Here is an 18907-nt window from a genome sequence, read left to right on the forward strand (position 1 = left end):
CACACCCTCACACTCATGCACACACATGCACACACCCTCACACTCATGCACACACATGCATGCATACACACACATACACATGCACACTCCTACACACACACACACACACATGTGCACATGCACACACAGAGTTAGGTCTCAGGCTGTTCACATATCTCAAAATAAGTTCAATATGAACTATTGTAGTGGTGAATTAGTTAAATTGCTTTGGCAGGTCACACTTGCACACTTGCCCAAGAGCTCTCTGGATTCTCCAATGAAAGACACACATAGACCAGCTTAATTTTAATATGCGTTGACTAGCTCAATGGCTAGACACTTCTAAACCCTCCCCCCACCACACCCCGCAGCCAGGAAACACTCCTGCTGGGTTAATACATCTTTTAAAATCTATATTTTACCTTTGCTTCTCTGGCTCCTTCTGTCTTTGCTACCCAAGATGCTTCTGAGCAGCCCTTCCCGGGCTGCTTTTCTTTCTTGTACCTACATTATGGCCATTACTCCCTCCTGTTCCTTCCCGTGGTTCATCCTACCATTTCTCCTGGTGGCCTTTTCTTTCTCCTCCTCATTCTTCCCCCCAGGAACCTAGAAGTCCCTCCTCTTTCATCCTGTCCTGCCATTGGCTATTGGCTCTTTATTAATTAATCAAAAACCAATTGCGGACAGGGACCTTCAGCATTTGGACATGCAGGGTCCCGATTTGGGGGGCTGATTAAGGCAGAGCATTAGAACTAAATCCTAACAGACTATTTCTGGCTGTTAGAGAAAAGTCAGTGTTCCTCACGATCCCGTGAAACAGGGTTTCAGTCCCAGGAAAGGCTTCACTTCCCTGACCTCTGGCTCTCTGACTGGTACCTGTGGAGCCTCTCAGCAAAGTAAAGCCAAAGCTGCCTTCTGGGCTCCTTAACATCACAAGTACCTGTTATATACACCAAAATCTATACCAGCATCCCAGTCTCTGTCTCTGTGTCTGTGTCTGTCTGTCTATCTGTCTGTCTCTTTCTCTCCTCTCACCATCACTCTCTACATTTATTCACTATCTCTGCTCTGAACTTTTCTAGATGTTTCTGTGTATTTCTGCTTCCTTATGCAAACTTCCTCCTAATAATGGAGAGGTCATGTCAACAGTTTCTTTACTCCATCCCCTCTCATATAGCACACACATACACACATGCACACACATACATACACACATGCACACACATACATATACACATACATACACACATATATAAACATGCACACACATACATACACACATGCACACATATATACACATAAATACATACATACACACATGCACATACATATACACCATACACACACACACACACACACATACTCACATGCACACACACACTCTTGACTCTTGACCCTCAGGTAGGATCCAAGTTGGTGTTTCTGAATTTCAAAGCTCTTCCTTCAACATTCCTTTTATCTTGAAATTAGCCACAGGACCCAGCAAAGGCAACCCCACAAAACTGTTATCTTCCTGCAATTCTGTTTTCTGAATAGAATTATGAGAGGGGTGGAGGGTTGGAGATAAGTAAACATCAGGGAAAATATTTTTCTATCCCTAGGATTTTTTTTTTTCAGATCAAAATGCTAAATTACATTTGGTGTGTGTGTCCATGTACATACACACATGCACCAAGTATACACGTGGAGGTCAGAGGACAACTTGAGGACTCGCTTTTCTCTTTTACCATGTGGCTCCTGTGGATTAAACTTGGGTTATTCGCTGAACCACCTCACTGGCCCTTCCCCTACCCCCAGATTTTAAACCCTCCCTCTTGCCCCAGGTCTCAAGGAAATACCTTTCTTACTCCTTGGCTCTCTCTGGCTTCTGGTCTCTCCCAGAACTCAGTAGAGACTCAGTCTTACAGTCACCCACACTCTCTAGCTTCCTCCTCAGCTCTTTCCAGGCAAGCATCTGTCCCTGACATTGAGTGGCATCAGAGCTGGCAATTCCATTCTTCATCCACCCCGACGCCCTAACAAGGTCCCACTCAAGTGACCTCTGTTCCGTTAGAAACTCTTGTTTTGAAAGTAGTCAGTCTCTTGGAATGTCAGTGCTGACTGCCCTGTGACTAGGAGCCCAGGGCAGGTCAATGTACATGTGACACCCCTTGTCATCGATACCCAGACTTCCGCTGCTTTATAATCTCCTATGACCTTCAGGACCTGTCTTTATCTTTAGAGTTATTTCCTCGTGCCTCTAAGTGTTGATACTCTCAGATCCCAAAGTCAAGGGCAAGTCTAGGTTAGCTTCCTCTCTCTCTATTTCCTCACCCTTCAGTTCTTGGTTTGTGATTTTGAGACAATGCTTCCCATTGTAGCCCAGGCTAGCCTAGAATTCGTTATCCTCCTGCTCCTGCCTCCCAAGTGCTGAGATTACAGATGTGAGCCTCCATGACGAGTTCATCTCTTGTTTATTTGTTTTCCCCAATAACATTACCCCCTGCCACATTACAGAAGCATATTTTAATTTTTAAAAATATTATTTTATGTGCATGCCTGTGTGCCCAAGCGTATGTGCACCAGGTGCATGCAATACCCACAGAAGCCATTAGAGGGCATCAGATTCCTTAGGCCTGGGGTTGCAGGCAGTTGAGAGCTACCATGTGAGTGTGGGGGAAACATCGTCTGGAAGAGCAGCAACCAACTTAGCAGCCTGGACCATCTTCCAAAACCCACAGAAGTGAGGTTTTAGACAGTAAGCTCTCTCCTTTGCTGATAGGATGCCCTCTTCTCCTTCTGTAGGCCCCTGGCTCCCTTTGACAGAGAAGCTCTTTGCTGAATTGACCCATGGAGTTCCTATCAGACAAGAAACAAAAGTGGAAGCTGGCTGCAGAGGAGGGTGAAGACACTTCTCAGCCTACACTCTGTGCCCTCGGACTTTTAGCATGACCATTATTATTATTATTATTATTATTATTATTATTATTATTATTTTGGTATCATTTCACAAGCTTTTCCTTTCAAGCTGGTTCACATTAAACTTAATCATGTGAGTCTTGACTTCATTGCTTGTAGGGGAAAATCCATATTATATGTCAGAAGCAAAAGCCAATAATAGTGTAAATATTAGAAAAATGGAAAAGTTAGAACTGGAGAGATGGCTCAGTGGGTCCGGGCATTTGCTGCAAAAGCATGAAGATTTGGGTTTGGATCCAAATAAAAAAACCCAGATAAAAACCATGGTGTAGCTATCTCTGTATCACGGGAGGAGAGAGCATCTCTGTATTATGGGAGGAGAGATCATCCCAAGGGCTTGCTGACTGCCAACCTGGCTCCAGGTTCAGTGAGAGATTTTATCTCAAAAGTGTACAACTGAGAAAGGCAACACCAGATGTCCTTTTCCAGTCTCCACTCCTGGGCTCTCGCATGCGCGTGCGCACGCACACACGTACACACACGTACACACACACACACACACACACACACACACACACCACTATTGTGTTTTATGAACCCAGGTATAATTCGTCGGGAAGGAGCAGGCAAGAGTGACTCCCTGAACAATCAAGCCATAGGACAGACCTAGTATGAAGAAGGTTTGTGGGTAGGAAGGGAAGGAGACCTGAAAAAGGGGTAGAGGCAGAGAAAGGGGGACAGAGAAGGACAGAGAGAGGAAGAGGTCAGTGGGGAACATGCTGGAGAGAGAGGAAATAGGAGATGGTGAGAGAGGGAAGGAGGGAGGGGGAGGGAGGGAGGGAGGGAGAGAGAGAGAGGGGAGCTGAGCAGTCCTTATAGGCCAGGATGGCTTACACCTTGTAGGCTACTATGTAGCTTTTGGGCAGAGCCTGGAAGACTCTGAAACAGACACAATAACAATTATAAGAATAGTTATAAGAATAGAAAAGCCAGAAAATATGTTAATGAAAGGGGTGCTGGCAGACATCTGCTTGCTCTATCAGGGAGTGCCAGGCTTGGCTGATGGCGCTCACTCATAACCCCAGTCTTCAGGAGGCTGAGAGTGCACTGTTCTGAGTTCCAGGCAAACCTGTGTTCTAAAGTGTGTACAAGGTCAGCACAGGCAGCCTGACAAAACTCTGCCTCAAAATAAAAAGTATTAATATTGGTATGAATTATTATTCAGCAAACACCCTCCAGGCTCTTCACAGCTACCACGCGAGGTTACCGTTTTACAGATGAGCAAATTTAGACACTGCGAACAAACAACACGGCAAAGAGCCGAAGCAAAACAAAACCTCCTTATGCGTTTTCGTGTTAGGAGCATCCTACACCGGCCAGGACGCTCAGGCTTAGCACACGTTGTGTTCTGGTGTCGTGAACCGATTTTGCAACTGTATTCTCTACTCTTTTAAGCTTCCTCAGTTGTTTCACCCTGGCAACCTGTTACTCATAGGTGCCTCCAAGGTAGTCTACATCGGAGTCTGAGGGTGCGCAGGGTTAGACGGGACCTGGGGATTCCTGACATCGGAGCACTGTAGGCACAGGAACGCGCCAGCTTTCGGGGTTATGAGATTGTGGCTCCCTATGTCTGTAACCTGGAGACTTTCCATGCCTGCAGCCCAGTGAGATCAAGCACACCAGACCCCTGTCTGGGACCGCGCTCCAGGATCAGAACGTCTATCTGTTGCTGGGATGGTCTGTCACTTTACTTCTAGAGCTAAGGGTCCTCTTCTCTCCATCTCCTCCCTCGTTTCACTGAGGAGTCCAACCATCTTCGAGCACCACGATCTCTTTCTTTAACTTTCTGGAAAAGTTTAAGTGGCCCCAGGCTTACTCCGCCATCGAGGCCAAGAGGGCTCCTGAGGTGTAGTGGAGACGCCGGAGGGCGGGCTCAGAATAGGTCACGCGTGGAGGTGAAAAGGCTGACAGTCTGGGGGCGGGGTCAGAATGGACCTAGAAAGCGGAGGCGGTCCTTGAAGGGCGGTCGAGGGGACCCGGCGGTTTAGAGGATCGTCAGTAAGGGACCTTGAGTAATGGATTTGGAAAGGGCGGGACAGATCCAGGAGATCAAAAGAAGGTGGTCCTTATGAACTCAGAGCAGAGAGTGGGCCTAAGAAGACTGCCCCAGTGCGAAGTAAATAGACCTAGAGGTGTGGATCCAGGAGCACCAATGAACTTAGAGAATGAACTTGGGAAAGGGCGGGCACCAGGGGTGGAACCAGGAAGACTTGGAGGGAGGACCGAATCTCCGCAAAGCAAAATTACAGGGGCAGAAACGCCAACCTGGCGGAATGGGTTTGCTGGGGGGCGTGTCGGGCACAAGAGACTCAGGTTCAGGTTAGACTCAGAGGGAATTCCAGGGGTTAAAGAACCTGGAGGGCGGGACTGGCACTAGGGCGGGACTAATGGAGGGTGGAACCCAGGGGTAACGAACCCGGCGGGGCCAGAGCTAGTGCCAAGGGGAAAGGACCTGGAGGGTGAAGTGGCCAAGGAGGAGGGGCTGGGGGTGGGGGCGACCTCTGGGGAGCGCGCGTAAGTCCAAGCAGGTCCTGCACCGCCACAGGTTGTCTGCGCTAGCTGCTGCGGGGAAGAACTAGCCAAACTGGAGGCAGAGCAGAGGTCAGAGCCCCCGGGCAGTGGTCGTAACCTCTGTAGTCCTGCTCCAGTCCTGCACCCTTCCCTGTTAGCTCGGACCGATGATACGCGTCGCTGGAGACCCGGGAAGCTGAGGTTGTGGCTGTCGCACTTAGTCCACTAGCGACCTCTCAATCGCTCCTATGGCTCTACCTGTAGCCGAGGGCACGACTGACACGCCGCTGTCCCAGGCCCGGGACGACTCGGGGAGTACCTCCTCCGGGATGTGGGCCGCGCTTTATGATTACGAAGCGCGCGGTGAGGACGAGCTGAGCCTGAGGCGCGGTCAACTGGTGGAGGTACTGTCCCAGGACGCCGCGGTGTCAGGAGACGAGGGCTGGTGGGCCGGCCAAGTTCAGCGGCGCCTGGGCATCTTTCCGGCCAGCTACGTGGCGCCGTGTGGCCCGGTGCCGCCGCCGGCGCCGCCCCCGCCGAGACCCTGCTCGCCTGTGCACGTAGACTTCGAGCGCCTGGAGCTCAAGGAGCTGATCGGCGCCGGCGGCTTCGGTCAGGTGTACCGCGCCACCTGGCAGGGCCAGGAGGTGGCGGTGAAGGCGGCGCGCCGGGACCCGGAGCAGGACGCGGCGGCGGCGGCCGAGAGCGTACGGCGCGAGGCGCGGCTCTTCGCTATGCTGCGGCACCCCAACATCATCCAGCTGCGGGGTGTGTGCCTGCGGCAGCCGCACCTCTGCCTGGTGCTGGAGTTCGCGCGTGGCGGCGCGCTCAACCGCGCGCTGGCGGCGGCCGCACCGGATCCCCGAGCGCCAGGCCCCCGCCGCGCGCGCCGCATCCCCCCACAGGTTCTGGTCAACTGGGCGGTGCAGATCGCCCGCGGCATGCTGTACCTGCACGAGGAGGCGGTGGTGCCCATCCTGCACCGTGACCTCAAGTCCAGCAACAGTAAGTGAGGCTAGCCCCAAGGGAATTAGGTTCCAGGAGCCAAGAGAGGGGTCTGGCTCTGACACAGAGTGGGAAGGCAGGCTCTGGTTAACTTGCTTTAGGGAAGTTCGTACTTACCCTGGCGTTATTACCTGTGAGCACCCCTTTAAAAGACAGGGTTAGGAACTTGTAGATAAATTCTTGTTACTCTCCGGACCTACCGGACCCTACACATATAATCTGTGTAGGTCTCCCAATACACTTGCACGGGACTTTACCAGCCCTGGCCTTAAACAGAGCATGTTTAGCCTGCTGGCCATATTACCTGCACTCCGTCAGTCATTTCCTTCCACTTTACAAGTGTCTTATTAAAGTTTCTAATTCCTTTCTCCTGGTACGCTCTGCAAAAGCTGGGTTTCACGCATTCCAAGCAGGCATTCTGCCGCTGAGCTCTGCCCCACCACCCACCCCAAACCATCTCACTGTGAACATGGCTTCTTGCCCTTGGTCTTTCCTTACGGGTCAGAAATCTCTGTCTCTGAAACATGACTGTACTGTTTGGAGAAATCTTTTCTGCAAATTGGAAGCACCCATTTGGACCGAGAACAAGTGCACGGATCCTATATGGTACTGGAAATATCAGGTTGTGTCAGTCACCTGATCTGGAAGTCAGAGTGGACTTTTCAGGCATTAGCAGGGAGCTCCCATGCAATCTAAACACAAACTATCAGCATGAACGTCTAAGAGAGCTGGAGTCCAGGATTGCTGTTTGCAGTTGCTCTCCACTACTGAAGAGCCTTCCCCTCCCCAGAGTGAAATGGAATCTCTTGCAAGACTAAAATATTCAGCCAGAGCTGGTGCTGACCAGGCACAGTTGCAAACCACTCAGTCATCCTAAACTTGCTAGGACAGGAGCTAGCTGGAAGGACATCGGTGTCTTTGGAGAGCAGAAAGACAGTAGCCAGCAGCCAGGGCAGTAAGCAGTACTTTATATGCTGGCACGGATTCTCTCTGGCTGTCAAAAGCCTTCAGTACAGAAATGCACCCGAAAGGTAAAACACATTCTCTCCATTATGCAAATTATGAATAACTGGGAGGTTGCAGCTCTGGGTGAGCACTGGATGGCTCTCCACCCCTCCCCCAGTCCACCTCATTTAGGCCTCAGCTGCTCCAGCCATGAGCCACAAGCTTAGGGAAGCTTGCCTTGACACCACGTGTCTCCAGCTGACTGCATGGGGCCCCTGAAGTGGTTTGCCTTGAGGGTTCTGTCATACTTAATACACAGCATGTCTTTCTTTTGTGTGTATGTATTCACATGTGTCCAGATGCACATGGTGAGGGTGGGTGGGTGTTCCTTTGTTTGAAGGCCTGAGGTAAATGAAACCCTGAGTGTACCTTCCTCAGGTGCCTCTTTATTGAGACAGTTTCTCACATTCCTGGAATTCACCAGATTTGGCTAGGCAGGGTGGCCGTTGAGTCCCATGGGTTCTCCCACCTGGGCCTCCCCACTACTGGGATCCTAAGAGTGTGCTGCCTGCCAAGCCAGACTTTTTATGTGGGTCCTAAAGATGAAACCCAGGTTCTGTCCTTGTGCTTGTAGAACAAGCTCTTTTCTGACTAACCCATTCTTTTGCACCATGGCATGATCTTTAAGGAGCATATTTATGTACATACTTCATGTTTGCTAGTTCCCACTACTTGTCCTTATTTCCTAAAGTATGTTGTCACTGAGAGCAATATGTAGGTAGCCTGCTGCCACAGGACACGGTGAGCCTCCACTTGCCTTGCAAACCTGAGTGCTCGAGGATCCTTCTGAAGGACAGGTAGAGGGCCCCCAGACAGGACAGCACATCACACCAGGCCCTCCTCTGCAGGAGCTTCAGGATAACACAGAACCTGGCATTCTTCAAATTAATACTGCCAAAACTAATGCTTATGACACATCACCCCTTGCAACAAAGGTCCAAGGCCATTGATACTGCTTTGGCATTGCACCCAGTCTGGTGTATGTGTGTGTGTGCACATGTGTGTGTGTGTGAGCATGTGTGTGTGTGTGTGTGTGTGTGTGTGTGTGCAGTTGCAAGCACACACATGTGTGGAGACCAGAGGACAACCTCAAAACTCCTTTGTTCCTCCAGTGCCTTTCACCTCTGACTGAGACAGAATCTCTGACCTAGAAACTTATACAAGGCGAGGCTGGGTGGCTAGGAAGCCCCAGGATTTCACCTGTCTCTTCCCCAGCCCTGGGATTACAAGCACATGCCAGCATTCCCGCCTTTTTGCATGTGGGTTCTAGAACTCTCTCCTGAGCATGCATACTTGCAGGCAAGAGCTATACTATCCTGTCTGAGCTACCTCCCTCTTCCTGCTCAGTGCATCCTGAGGGCCACATCACATGTCCACAAGCAGTGCTTGTTTGCTAGGTGTGTGTAGAGCCCAGGAGGGCTTGGGGTCCCTCTGTATGCTTGCACGTGAAAGGTGATCTTTAAAAGAGTTCCTATTATCTGTAAATGGTTTGTAAAAAAGACAGTAAAATGGTTTCTATTGATCCCGTCAACAGGAGACACTGCCTGTCTGGGAGATTCTTGGTCTTTTATTGGCAGTTCCCTCCTACATTAGCTTTTGGAAATCTTTTTACCGTCAGGACAAGTAGCCCAACTTCCTGGGGTTCTTTTGATTTCTTCAAAGACAGGCTAGATTTCCTTTATTTTACAATTTATTATCGCAGTTCCTACAGTTCTTTCTTAGCATGGGGTCCCCTTCATCTCCAGCACCCCATAAACACACACACACACACACACACACACACACACACACTTAAAAAAGAAACCAGCACACTAAATGGATTTGTTGGCTAGATACTAGCTTGGCCAAGGATTTGCTGGGTTACCTCCACAAGTTTAATTAGTTAATTAGAATGACGTGAGATACTTGAGTGAATATGTAGTCTACCATGTTCACACCAGGAGCCGAGCTGCACAAGGCTCTGTCCTCCAGGTCTGCTTGTGAATAGTGAAAGGTTTTGGAATTCCCTCTGTGGTGTGTGGCTGTACCTTCTCTCTGACTGTGCAGTGTAGCGACACGGTTGCGGCAGGTTGGGTTTGACTGTGTTATTTGCTGACGGCAGTCGTGAATTACTGGCTGTAAACAGGGCTTTGAGTCAATATTGAGCTTATTCCACTCTGCAGCCAGCCCACGTGACAGTGGGCAGTGGGGGAGGGCTGACACCCAGTCGGTGGGAATTACTGTTAAAACAAATGCTTGAATTTGTAGGAAGATTCTGCACCTTTTGATAGATTTTTCTTTTCTAGTTTTTTAACTCTTACTTCTTGGGGACTTGTCTGTGATAAAGCACCAATGACTCAAACAACCTTTGCCCTTTCTGACAGACAGCTACTGAAAGTCAAGCCAAACTTGCAGTGTGTGTGTGTGTGTGTGTGTGTGTGAGATGTGTGTGAGTGTGTGTGTGTGTGTGTGTGCACTGTTTGTTAGTATTTGCCTAGTGTCTGTGCATGTGTGTGTTTGCTGTGCCATGTGTTTGCTATGTGTATGTGTGTGCCCTGTGTGTCTCCTGTGTATATTTGTGTGTGTGTGTGTGCCACATGTGGGAGGATGTGTATGTGTGTGCCATGTGTGTGTGAAAAAGTGTGTGTGTGTCTGAGTGTGTTTGTGTGTATAATGTGTGTATGTCGTGGGTATGAATATGTCAGTGTATGTATATGTCACGTATGTGTGCCATGTATGTTTCATGTGTGTGTGTGCCAAGTGTGAGTGTGTCTGAGTGTGTGTATGTATGAACCATGTGTGTGCCATGTGTGAGGGTATGCGTGTGAGTGTGTATGTCTGAGTGTGTGTATGTGTGTACCATGTGTGAGTGTGTGTGCCGTGTGTGTATGTGTGTGAGTGAGTATGTGTGTCATATGTGAGTGTATGTGTGTGTAGAGGCCAGAGGTCAGCCTTGCTAGTTTGGCTAGGTTTGCTGGCCGTCTAGCCCCAGGGCTCCTGCTGTCTCTGCTTCCCCAGCACTGGATTCATGTTGCCACGCCTGACTTTTTCATGCGGGTTCTGTGAGATCACTCTGGTCCTCATGCACAGCAAGCACCCCACCCACTGAACCATCACTCCCTGTGACCCCAAACTTGCAGGCTTTGAGCTTCCTGGTGGTGAAGACATGCTGAGCCCTTGAGATTCCCAGGAAGCATAGCACAGCAAAGAACAAACCCTGCTAAGCTGTCTGTCTGCCCTTGTGCCATGCTGGAGAAGGAAACAAGATAGCTCTGAGGAGCCCTGCAAACTACCCCCTGTCCCAGTACTAAGGATGGAGCCCAGGGTCTCACCAGAAAATTGGCAAGCACCTTCTGAGCTTCATCCTCAGACCTCCTTCTGTTTCTATTCTGAGACATGGTATGGCCACAGAGTACAGGCTGGCATTGAAAGAACTCTGCAGCTCATGCAAGCCTTGAACTTTCAAACCTCAGCCTCGAGAGCAGCTGCAATGAGTCTGAGCTGGCAGACCAGCGGGTTTTACGTGTACAATCAGAGAGGAAAAAAAAAAAAAGCAAAACAAAACTCCTTGTGCACGAGGACACATTTAAACCTTCTCTGGCTCTTTCCGGGTCACGGGAACACAGTGACAAGGCAAGCGACAGTGACAGTGTCCGCCATCGGAGTCCATTGAGGAAGGACAGGTAGTCATTCATGTTGGGTTAGTGTTAGCATGTCTACCAGGTAACCAAGCTGGTGAGAGAGGAGGTGGTGGTGGAGGAGAGATAACCATCTCAGAGCAAGGGCCACAGGAAGCTGGTGAAGCAGCCTGGTGCAGAGAGCTGGAGTCCAGGTACACATGGTCAGACCTGTGGGCTCATGGCACTCTGACGTCTCTGCCTGGGAGCCTGGGACCCTGGGAGCTTGGGAGCATTTTGTACCCATATCTGACTTGTGTTACATAAATATATATATCACATATAATATACTATAAATTGTATACTATATGCATATTTAATATGATTATATATATAATACACATACACACGCATTTTTCATTGCTGGGGATGGAACACAGGGCTAGGCAAGTGTGTGCTATGCAAATGCTCTACCACTAGGCTACATCCCATCTCTGACTCAGGTTTTAATGACTAGCCAGTGAGCAGAAGGGGTCAAGTCAGGTGTGAAGTGAGTGAAGGCTGTCATTGCAGTCCCAGGAAAATGGCTTTCAGGAGTCTAGGGGCGGGGTCTGAGACACGTGGTCTAGTCCTTGCTAGTTCACACTAGCTTGAGAACATCTAGCATTACCAGAATCCTAAAAGGCTGGGGCATTAACTTAAAGTCACTCAGACCTGGTTTTAGTATGTATGTATGTATGTATGTATGTATATATGTATGTATTTTGAGACAGAGTCTGGTGTATAACAGGTTGGCCACACCTCTATAAATAGACAGGGATGACCTTGAACTTCTGATCCTTTTGTCTCTACTTCCGAGTGCTGAGATTACAAGCACTGAGTCACGCTCCCTTCTGTGCAGTACCGGAGTGAAATGGAACCCAGATCTCCCTCCATGCTAGGCTAGCCCTCACCATTGAGCCACACCCCCAGTCCTGGACTTGAATGTGTCTGTGTCGTCTCTCGTGGCTGTGTAGCCATGGTCAAGTTAAGGAACACCCTGATTTGTGACTTTGTGTACAGAGTTCCTCTCATGGAGACCGACTCAGTCCTGTGGGGAAATCTGTCCCGTGGTTCTTAACACTTCAAAGGCGGTTGGGTAAACATTGCCATGGAGGCATTATAAGGAACAGCGAGCAGTTACAGGTGTGGCTGGAAGGAAAGGCTGGAATGGGTTTGTGGGAGGGAACGCTTCCAATGTAGCCAGGCACCAAGCTTTTGGTGCCATGCGAGGGTGTGTGTGCGGAGGGAGCAGAGGAACAAAATGCCATTGTCTGCTTTATGGTGGTAGAGCCAGAGATTGCCTAATAGCAGCAGTAAAAACAAAGTGACCCTCAGAGGTCAGCCTCATGCACATTGTTGATAAATTATGAGCAAATCATTGTATGCTTTGATTTTTGAATCCCTGGAGACTTGGACTATATTAATTTGGTTCACCGTTCAGCTGCAATTTTTCTTTCTTTCTTTTTTTTTAAAAATCCTTTATTTCCTTTTTATTTTATATGTATGGCTATTCTCCCTACATGTATATCTGTTCACCAGGTACATGCCTGGTGCCCACTAAAGGCAGAAAAGGCTATCGGACTTGTAGTATTAGTGTTAGAGGTGGTTGTGAGTTGCCATGGAGATGCTGGGAATCAAATCTGAGTCTTCTGGAAGAGCAGCCAGTGTTCTTAACCCTGACCCATCTCCCCACACACTAAATGGAGAGATGTTCAGATTATATGCACACACACACACACACACACACACACACGTTATTTATTAACAAATAAATAACCTGTGTATTAGGTGTAAGGAAGTCTTCTAGGCTCTTCATTCTCTGTAGTGGACAAAGTAGAACCAAGCTCTTCCCCCTAGTGCACGAGACAGCTATTAAATCTGTCAGTGGGTAAGGATGCTTAGCCTTCATGCTCAGGTTGGAAGGGAGATGACAGTCAGGTGTGGTGAGCTCATGCTTGAAATATTAGCATTTGGGAGGCCGAGGCAGGAGGATTCCTGGGAGTCTGAATCCACCGTGAGCTACATGGTGAACTCCACGTCAGCCTGAGCTCTATACAGAGAAAGACCCTCTCTCATAACTGAACAACAGCAAGAAAGCTGAGCATGCCGGTGCAGGCAGGACAGCTAGCCTGGGCTACAAAGTGAGACCCCCGTCTCAAGGAAAATAAAAAGAATAAGCCGTTTTGTTAGGATGAGCAGCAGTGTTGACTGTCCTTCAAAAGAAAGGACGTGGAAGAAAAGAAGCCTGTTCCTATGGGAAGTGAAGGGAGCTGTGTCCAGTTCCTGGCAGGAAGCTGCTGAGGAGGGAGAGGGTAGAAATGAGAGAGAAGAGAGCACCTGTCCAACCCTTAGGGTCTGCACTACCGAGCCACAGGCTCTGCGACTGAAGGCTTGATCAAAGCTCTGTGTAGTCTCTCTCTGTCTTGTGTATGGCTTGGTTCGTTGAATGTAAAGGACGACAGATTGAGGCCAGATGCAGGGGGCCCTGGTTGGAGTGAAAATTTGGCAGTCAGAAAGAGAGACAGGGAGGGGAGTCAGAAAAGCCAGGGACCCTGGACTGATATCTGGAGATCTTTTGGGAAGAGGAGATGCAAGCAGGAGGAGCAGGAAGGTGAAGCAAGTGAGGAGAGGGGTTCTCTAAGGCCAGCAGAGGTGGGGCTAGGGCATCGGGGAGCAGTGTGCTCTGAGGCCTGGATTCACACACCTGCGGGGCTCTGATTATTTTTACAGCCTTTCTTTGTGAATGGGTGTGACCCTCTCAAGAGGGCAGAGGCAAATGGTTTTACACCTAGCAGGTGATTTAAGGCCAAAGAGCTTATGATAAGTTCTCTTTCTCCGCCCGTTCCTCCCACACAGTCTTGGTTATTTGGTTACTCATTCAGCTAACAAAGATACAGCAAGGAGCGGAGCATAAAAATACCAGGTCGGCTTGCCATATTCCCAGCATCCACAAGGAGGCGGTGGCAGCTTCAGTTGCAGGGCATCTGACTCCCTGTTCTGGCGTCTGAGGGCACTGTAGGCACACGGTATGCACATACACATAATAAATAAATAAATAAATAAATAAATAAATAAATAAATAAATAAATCTTTAGAAGAAAAGAGAGAACCTTCTAGTCAAGTTAAAGGGAAAGCAGCAGGAAGGGGCGCTTTATAGATTCTTCAGTACAGAAGCAGGGTCCCGTAAGGATCCCAGAGATGATGATAGCCACATAGGGGTTCAGGACCCCTGGTTACGGGTAGAGAGTATTCACTCAGTGAGCAGGTGCTGGGAGCTGGGGAGTCAGAGTCAACACAGTGATGTTTATTCTTGTTTTAAATTTGCAATGACTTTAGAAACCAGAGTTGTTAGAACGTGGGGTTCATGTGGAAAATACCAGAATGAGCTGGAAAGATCACATCAAAAGAGGGCAAATAGACTCGAAAGCCCGGTGAGATTCAGGCCTTTCTTCCAAGGCTGGGGCGCGGGGGGGAGGGGGGCGCGGGGGCGGGGAGAGGAGAGAGATGAGGAGATATGCATTAACACCAGTGTGGTACGGTGCATGAAGACAGTATGGTACGGTGCTCCGTTCCAGACCCAGTGCCCCCTATTGTGTGCAGAGCACACATTCACAAGGTGACCTTATGACCCTAGGCAGAGCAGTGATGCTTGTAAGTCTGTTCCACTTTGTTCCCCCTTCTTCCCACTTGCTGGCTTTTTTTTTTTTTTTAAATAATACATTCCTAGTTAACGATTAATTGAAACCCATCTGTCTCACAGAATAGAGTCTGGATTCAGTGACCCCATAAATGTTGGCGAAACCAGAATGCGTATATTGTGATCGCTTTAAAAAAATACAACAAATTCACAACGGAAAGCAGGAGATTTAGAGATGATGGGGGGCTTGCTGCCTGATGGTTGGGGGGGGGGGTGGTGGCCGAGTGCAAGGCTGAAGAGAGAAGCCCATGGACCAGGGCTGCGAGTTCGCGCTGCAGTCTCAGAGAGGGTTCTCGTGGCTCAGCTGCTAAGGAGGATTAGCAGGTGCCCAGGAATCCCACCTGCTTGGTGTGACTCCGAGCCAGACTTGTTGATAGCCTTTCCGAAAACTTTGAGGGACGGGAAGTGGAAGCAGGCCCAACCTATGTGCACCCGAAACCTGGCGAGACCTGGAGGGAGGCCCGGGTCTAGTTTAACTGTTGAGGTGGCGTGTTGTGGTTTCGGTCACATTGCCCAAAAGATAAGGAATTTCAGGAATTCTGCCATGCCAGTTGGAAACAGAGTCCCAAACAATGGGCCTTTCACGGAGCCCTGGCCTACAGCTGGCACTGAGGTGTTATTTTAATTCGGTTTGTGTTGATCTGGAGTGTGCAGTGCCAGTTGCTAGGGGGAATTTTGGACCTGGGAAAAGAGAAGCTGGGTTCTAAACTGTGGCAGGATAGATGCTAATTGCATGGGCTGCCCCTCTCACTCCCACTGCTTAGGAAAGAAGCTGGCTGGTTGCTGGTCAGAGCGGAATTCCCCCTCCTAGCTGCTCTCCTGGTTAGTAGAGTTCAGGCTCTGGCCTTCCCACATGTGGATCGGGTGACTAGGGACATTTTGAGGTCCGCATTCAGTGCTGCTGCTGCGTCTTCTGCATTAGTGACTTCTCTCATTGTTGTGACCAGATCAAACTCTTAAGGAATGAAGGGTAGCCCCTCTGTGACCGGGGAGCCACAGCAGCAGGAGCGTGAGGCAGCCGGGTCACCTTCTGTGAGAAAGCAGAGTGTGAACAGGAAGTGGGGCCATGCTATAACACCTCAAGGTCTGCCTGCTGTAACTTCTCTGTCCCGATAGGCTCCGCCTCCTGAAGGTTCCACAGCATTCCAAAACAGTGCTGTCTGGTCGCTCCAGGGTTCTGTGCGGGTCAGTTCTCACTCAGATCACACCCTCCTGCCCATCCTCCACAAGAGTGGGGTGATGAAGAAGGAAGACTCGGGAAGGAGCTAATCGTTTGTATTGTTTCTGTGGTTAAGAGTACCCACTTAAAGGATTGGAGGGCACATCTCTTTTTAAATAGGATTATTATTATTTTTTTTTTAATTCACAAGGACAAAATGGGCTTTTAGCTTACAGGGAAGAAGTGTCTCAGTTTGTATATGCTCGGCTCAGGGAGTGCCACTATTAGGAGATGTGGTCTTGTTGGAGCAAGTGTGTCACTGTGGGTGTGGGCTTTAAGACCCTCATCTTAGCTGCCTGGAAATGAGTCTTCCTCTAGCAGCCTTCAGATGAAGATGTAGAACTCTCAGCTCTGCCTGCACTATGCCTGCCTGGATGCTGCCATGCTCCTGCCTTGATAATAATGGACTGAACCTCTGAACCTGTAAGCCAACCTCAATTAAATGTTGTCCTTATAAGAATTGCCTTGGTCATGGTGTCTGTTCACAATAGTAAAACCCTAACTAAGATAGCACCCATTCAGTCAGCAGGCATTTCTGATCACCTTGCCTCCTTGGCACAACTTGGCAGGGCTGGAGAATATCAGAGATCTTCCACATGGGGTATCTTAGCTAGGGTTTCAATTGCTGCTATAAACAATTAAAACAAAATACAAAACAAAACCTATCATGACCAAAAAGCAAGTTGTGGAACAGAGGGTTTATTCAGTTTATACTTCCAAATCACCAAAAATGTCTGGGCAAGAACTCAAATGGGGAAGAGACCTGGAGGCAGGAGTGATGCAGAGGCCATGGAGGGATGCTGCTTACTGGCTTGCTCAGCCTGCTTTCTTATAGAACCCAGGACCACCATGCCAGAGATGGCACCACCCACCATGGGCCATGCCCTATCCCATTGATCACTAGTAGAGAAAGTGTCTACAGCTGGATGTCACAGAGGCATTTCCTCGACTGAGACTCTTTCTTCTCTGATGACTGTAGCTTATGTCAAGTTGACACACAAAACCAGCCAGTACACAGGGATGTCTCTGCATATAGCCCTGGGCTCTCCAGTGACATTTTTTGGACTGTAAACTGAAGGTCCTAGTTCTTCCCTAACTGACTGGAGAAACAGCTTTGCTCATTAGGGGGTGATTGTTGGCACCAAGTATTGACTGCTCGAGGGGTAATAATGTAGCATTGATGAAGGCTAGAGGTATACAGGCTACAGTGTTGCTGTGGGCATTGGGGGAGTGATTAAATAGTTTCTGGAGTTAAGTTTTATATGCAAAGAAGTATCGGGTAAAAGGAAAAGTAACAGACAAAAGAGATGGGCAGGCATCAGCAGGTGTGGGCTGACCTGGGTGGTTGTGGTATCTCACAGTTCATCTCCATGGGTTCAGATGTCTGTAGGGTTTTGCAGAAGCCGGCGTTCGATAATGAGCTACGTTAATATGTCACCTATTGGTGCAGCCTCCTGTGGTGCAGCCTCCTGTGCACTCAGCAGGAAAGACTCTGCTTTGATGAGGATGGAATTTCTAGGAGTGAGACATTTATTTTTCTTGTCATGTTGGCTTTGATAACTGATCTTAGTCTAGACGGCTTGGTGAAAGGCTCTTGGCCCTGAGAATCATTTACTTTCTGCCTAAGCTGTTCCATGCTGGAAGATATTCTTAAAATTTTACCTAGCCATGCTGCAAGTTGAACAAAGTGGCAGAAATACAAATTCATTCTCTGTGACTCTGGTAGCTACTGTGAGATGGTAATTTACTTATTTATTTATTTAATATCTAAAGGAGCTGACATTTTTATGTTCACATCTCCCATTACAATGGAAACTTCATTTTAAAATTCTACTTCTCCATCCAAGATTGTTCTTTTTGTTAGGAAGCTGGGGCAGGGTTTCCTTGACAGGCTCAACACTGCGCCCTCCTAGTAAAATAGAACAAATAATACAGGATAAAGAAAAAGTCCACTCTGCTCTTATCTGTCTGTCTGGGTCATGCCAGGCTAGTGGGTATCATTGTAGGGTGAGTGGGAGTTCTTGACATTGGCAGTCCAGGCCTCATGGACAGACAGCTTCCCAAAGGGTGACCTCATTCAGGAGAGGATCCCACAGACATCTCAGGGCAGGAGGGTCTCCTCCATGGGGCGCTGGGATCATACTTGGTGAGGAGTAATCAGGAGACTTGTGGGGAGGAGGAATCACCATCCATGCAAGAACAGTGTTACATACAAGTCTCTATGGTCAAAATGTTTTTTTTAATGGAAAGAATTTTGCTATTGAAAATTATCTTAGTAGAATTTTACCGCTGTGAACAGACACCGTGACCAATTTAACTCTTATAAAAAACAACATTTTTTTTAAAAAGATGTATTTATTTTATTGTATATATAACTATATTGTAGCTGTCTTCAGACACACCACAAGAGGGCATCAGATCCCATTACAGATGGTTGTGAGCCACCATGTGATTGCTGAGAATTGAACTCAGGACTTCTGGAAGAGCAGTTAAGTGCTCTTAACCGCTGAGCCATCTCTCCAGCCCAAAGAACAGCATTCAGTTGGGGCTAGCTTACAGGTTCAGAGGTTCAGTCCATTATCATCCAGGAGGGAACATGGCAGCATCCAGGCAGGCAACGGTGCACGAGGAAATGAGAGTTCTACATCTTCATATGAAGGCTGCTAGCAGAATACTGCTAGGGTGAGGGTCTTAAAGCCAACTCCCACAGTGACACACCCACTCCAACAAAGCCACACCTACTCCACCGAGGCCACACCCACTCCAACAGGGCCACACCCACTCCAACAGGGCCACACCTTCTAATAGTACCACTCCCAGGGCCAAGCATATACAAACCACTACAAAAATATAAAGCAAAATGATAAATGACTTAGAAGACTTGGGCTGGTGGTC

The 18907-nt window shown here is 48.6% G+C and overlaps 1 protein-coding gene across 2 annotated transcripts in view; it reads left to right on the forward strand.

Annotated features, from left to right (window-relative positions):
- Nucleotides 1–5168: 5168 nt before the first annotated feature.
- The window catches only part of Map3k21 (mitogen-activated protein kinase kinase kinase 21), a 39826-nt gene continuing 26087 nt past the window's right edge, over nt 5169–18907 (forward strand). Inside the window, exons 1-2 of one of the 2 annotated variants that reach the window (XM_029480830.1) lie at nt 5169–5256; nt 5483–6453. In XM_029480830.1, the coding sequence (XP_029336690.1) occupies nt 5697–6453 (757 nt within the window). In that variant the 5' untranslated portion in view covers nt 5169–5256; nt 5483–5696. Of the gene's footprint in view, nt 5257–5445; nt 6454–18907 lie in introns of those variants that run through there. The other variant, XM_021170774.2, reaches the window with a different exon arrangement.

The sequence above is a fragment of the Mus caroli genome, chromosome 8 (assembly GCF_900094665.2).
Source record: "Mus caroli chromosome 8, CAROLI_EIJ_v1.1, whole genome shotgun sequence".
Taxonomy (NCBI): Eukaryota; Metazoa; Chordata; class Mammalia; order Rodentia; family Muridae; genus Mus; species Mus caroli.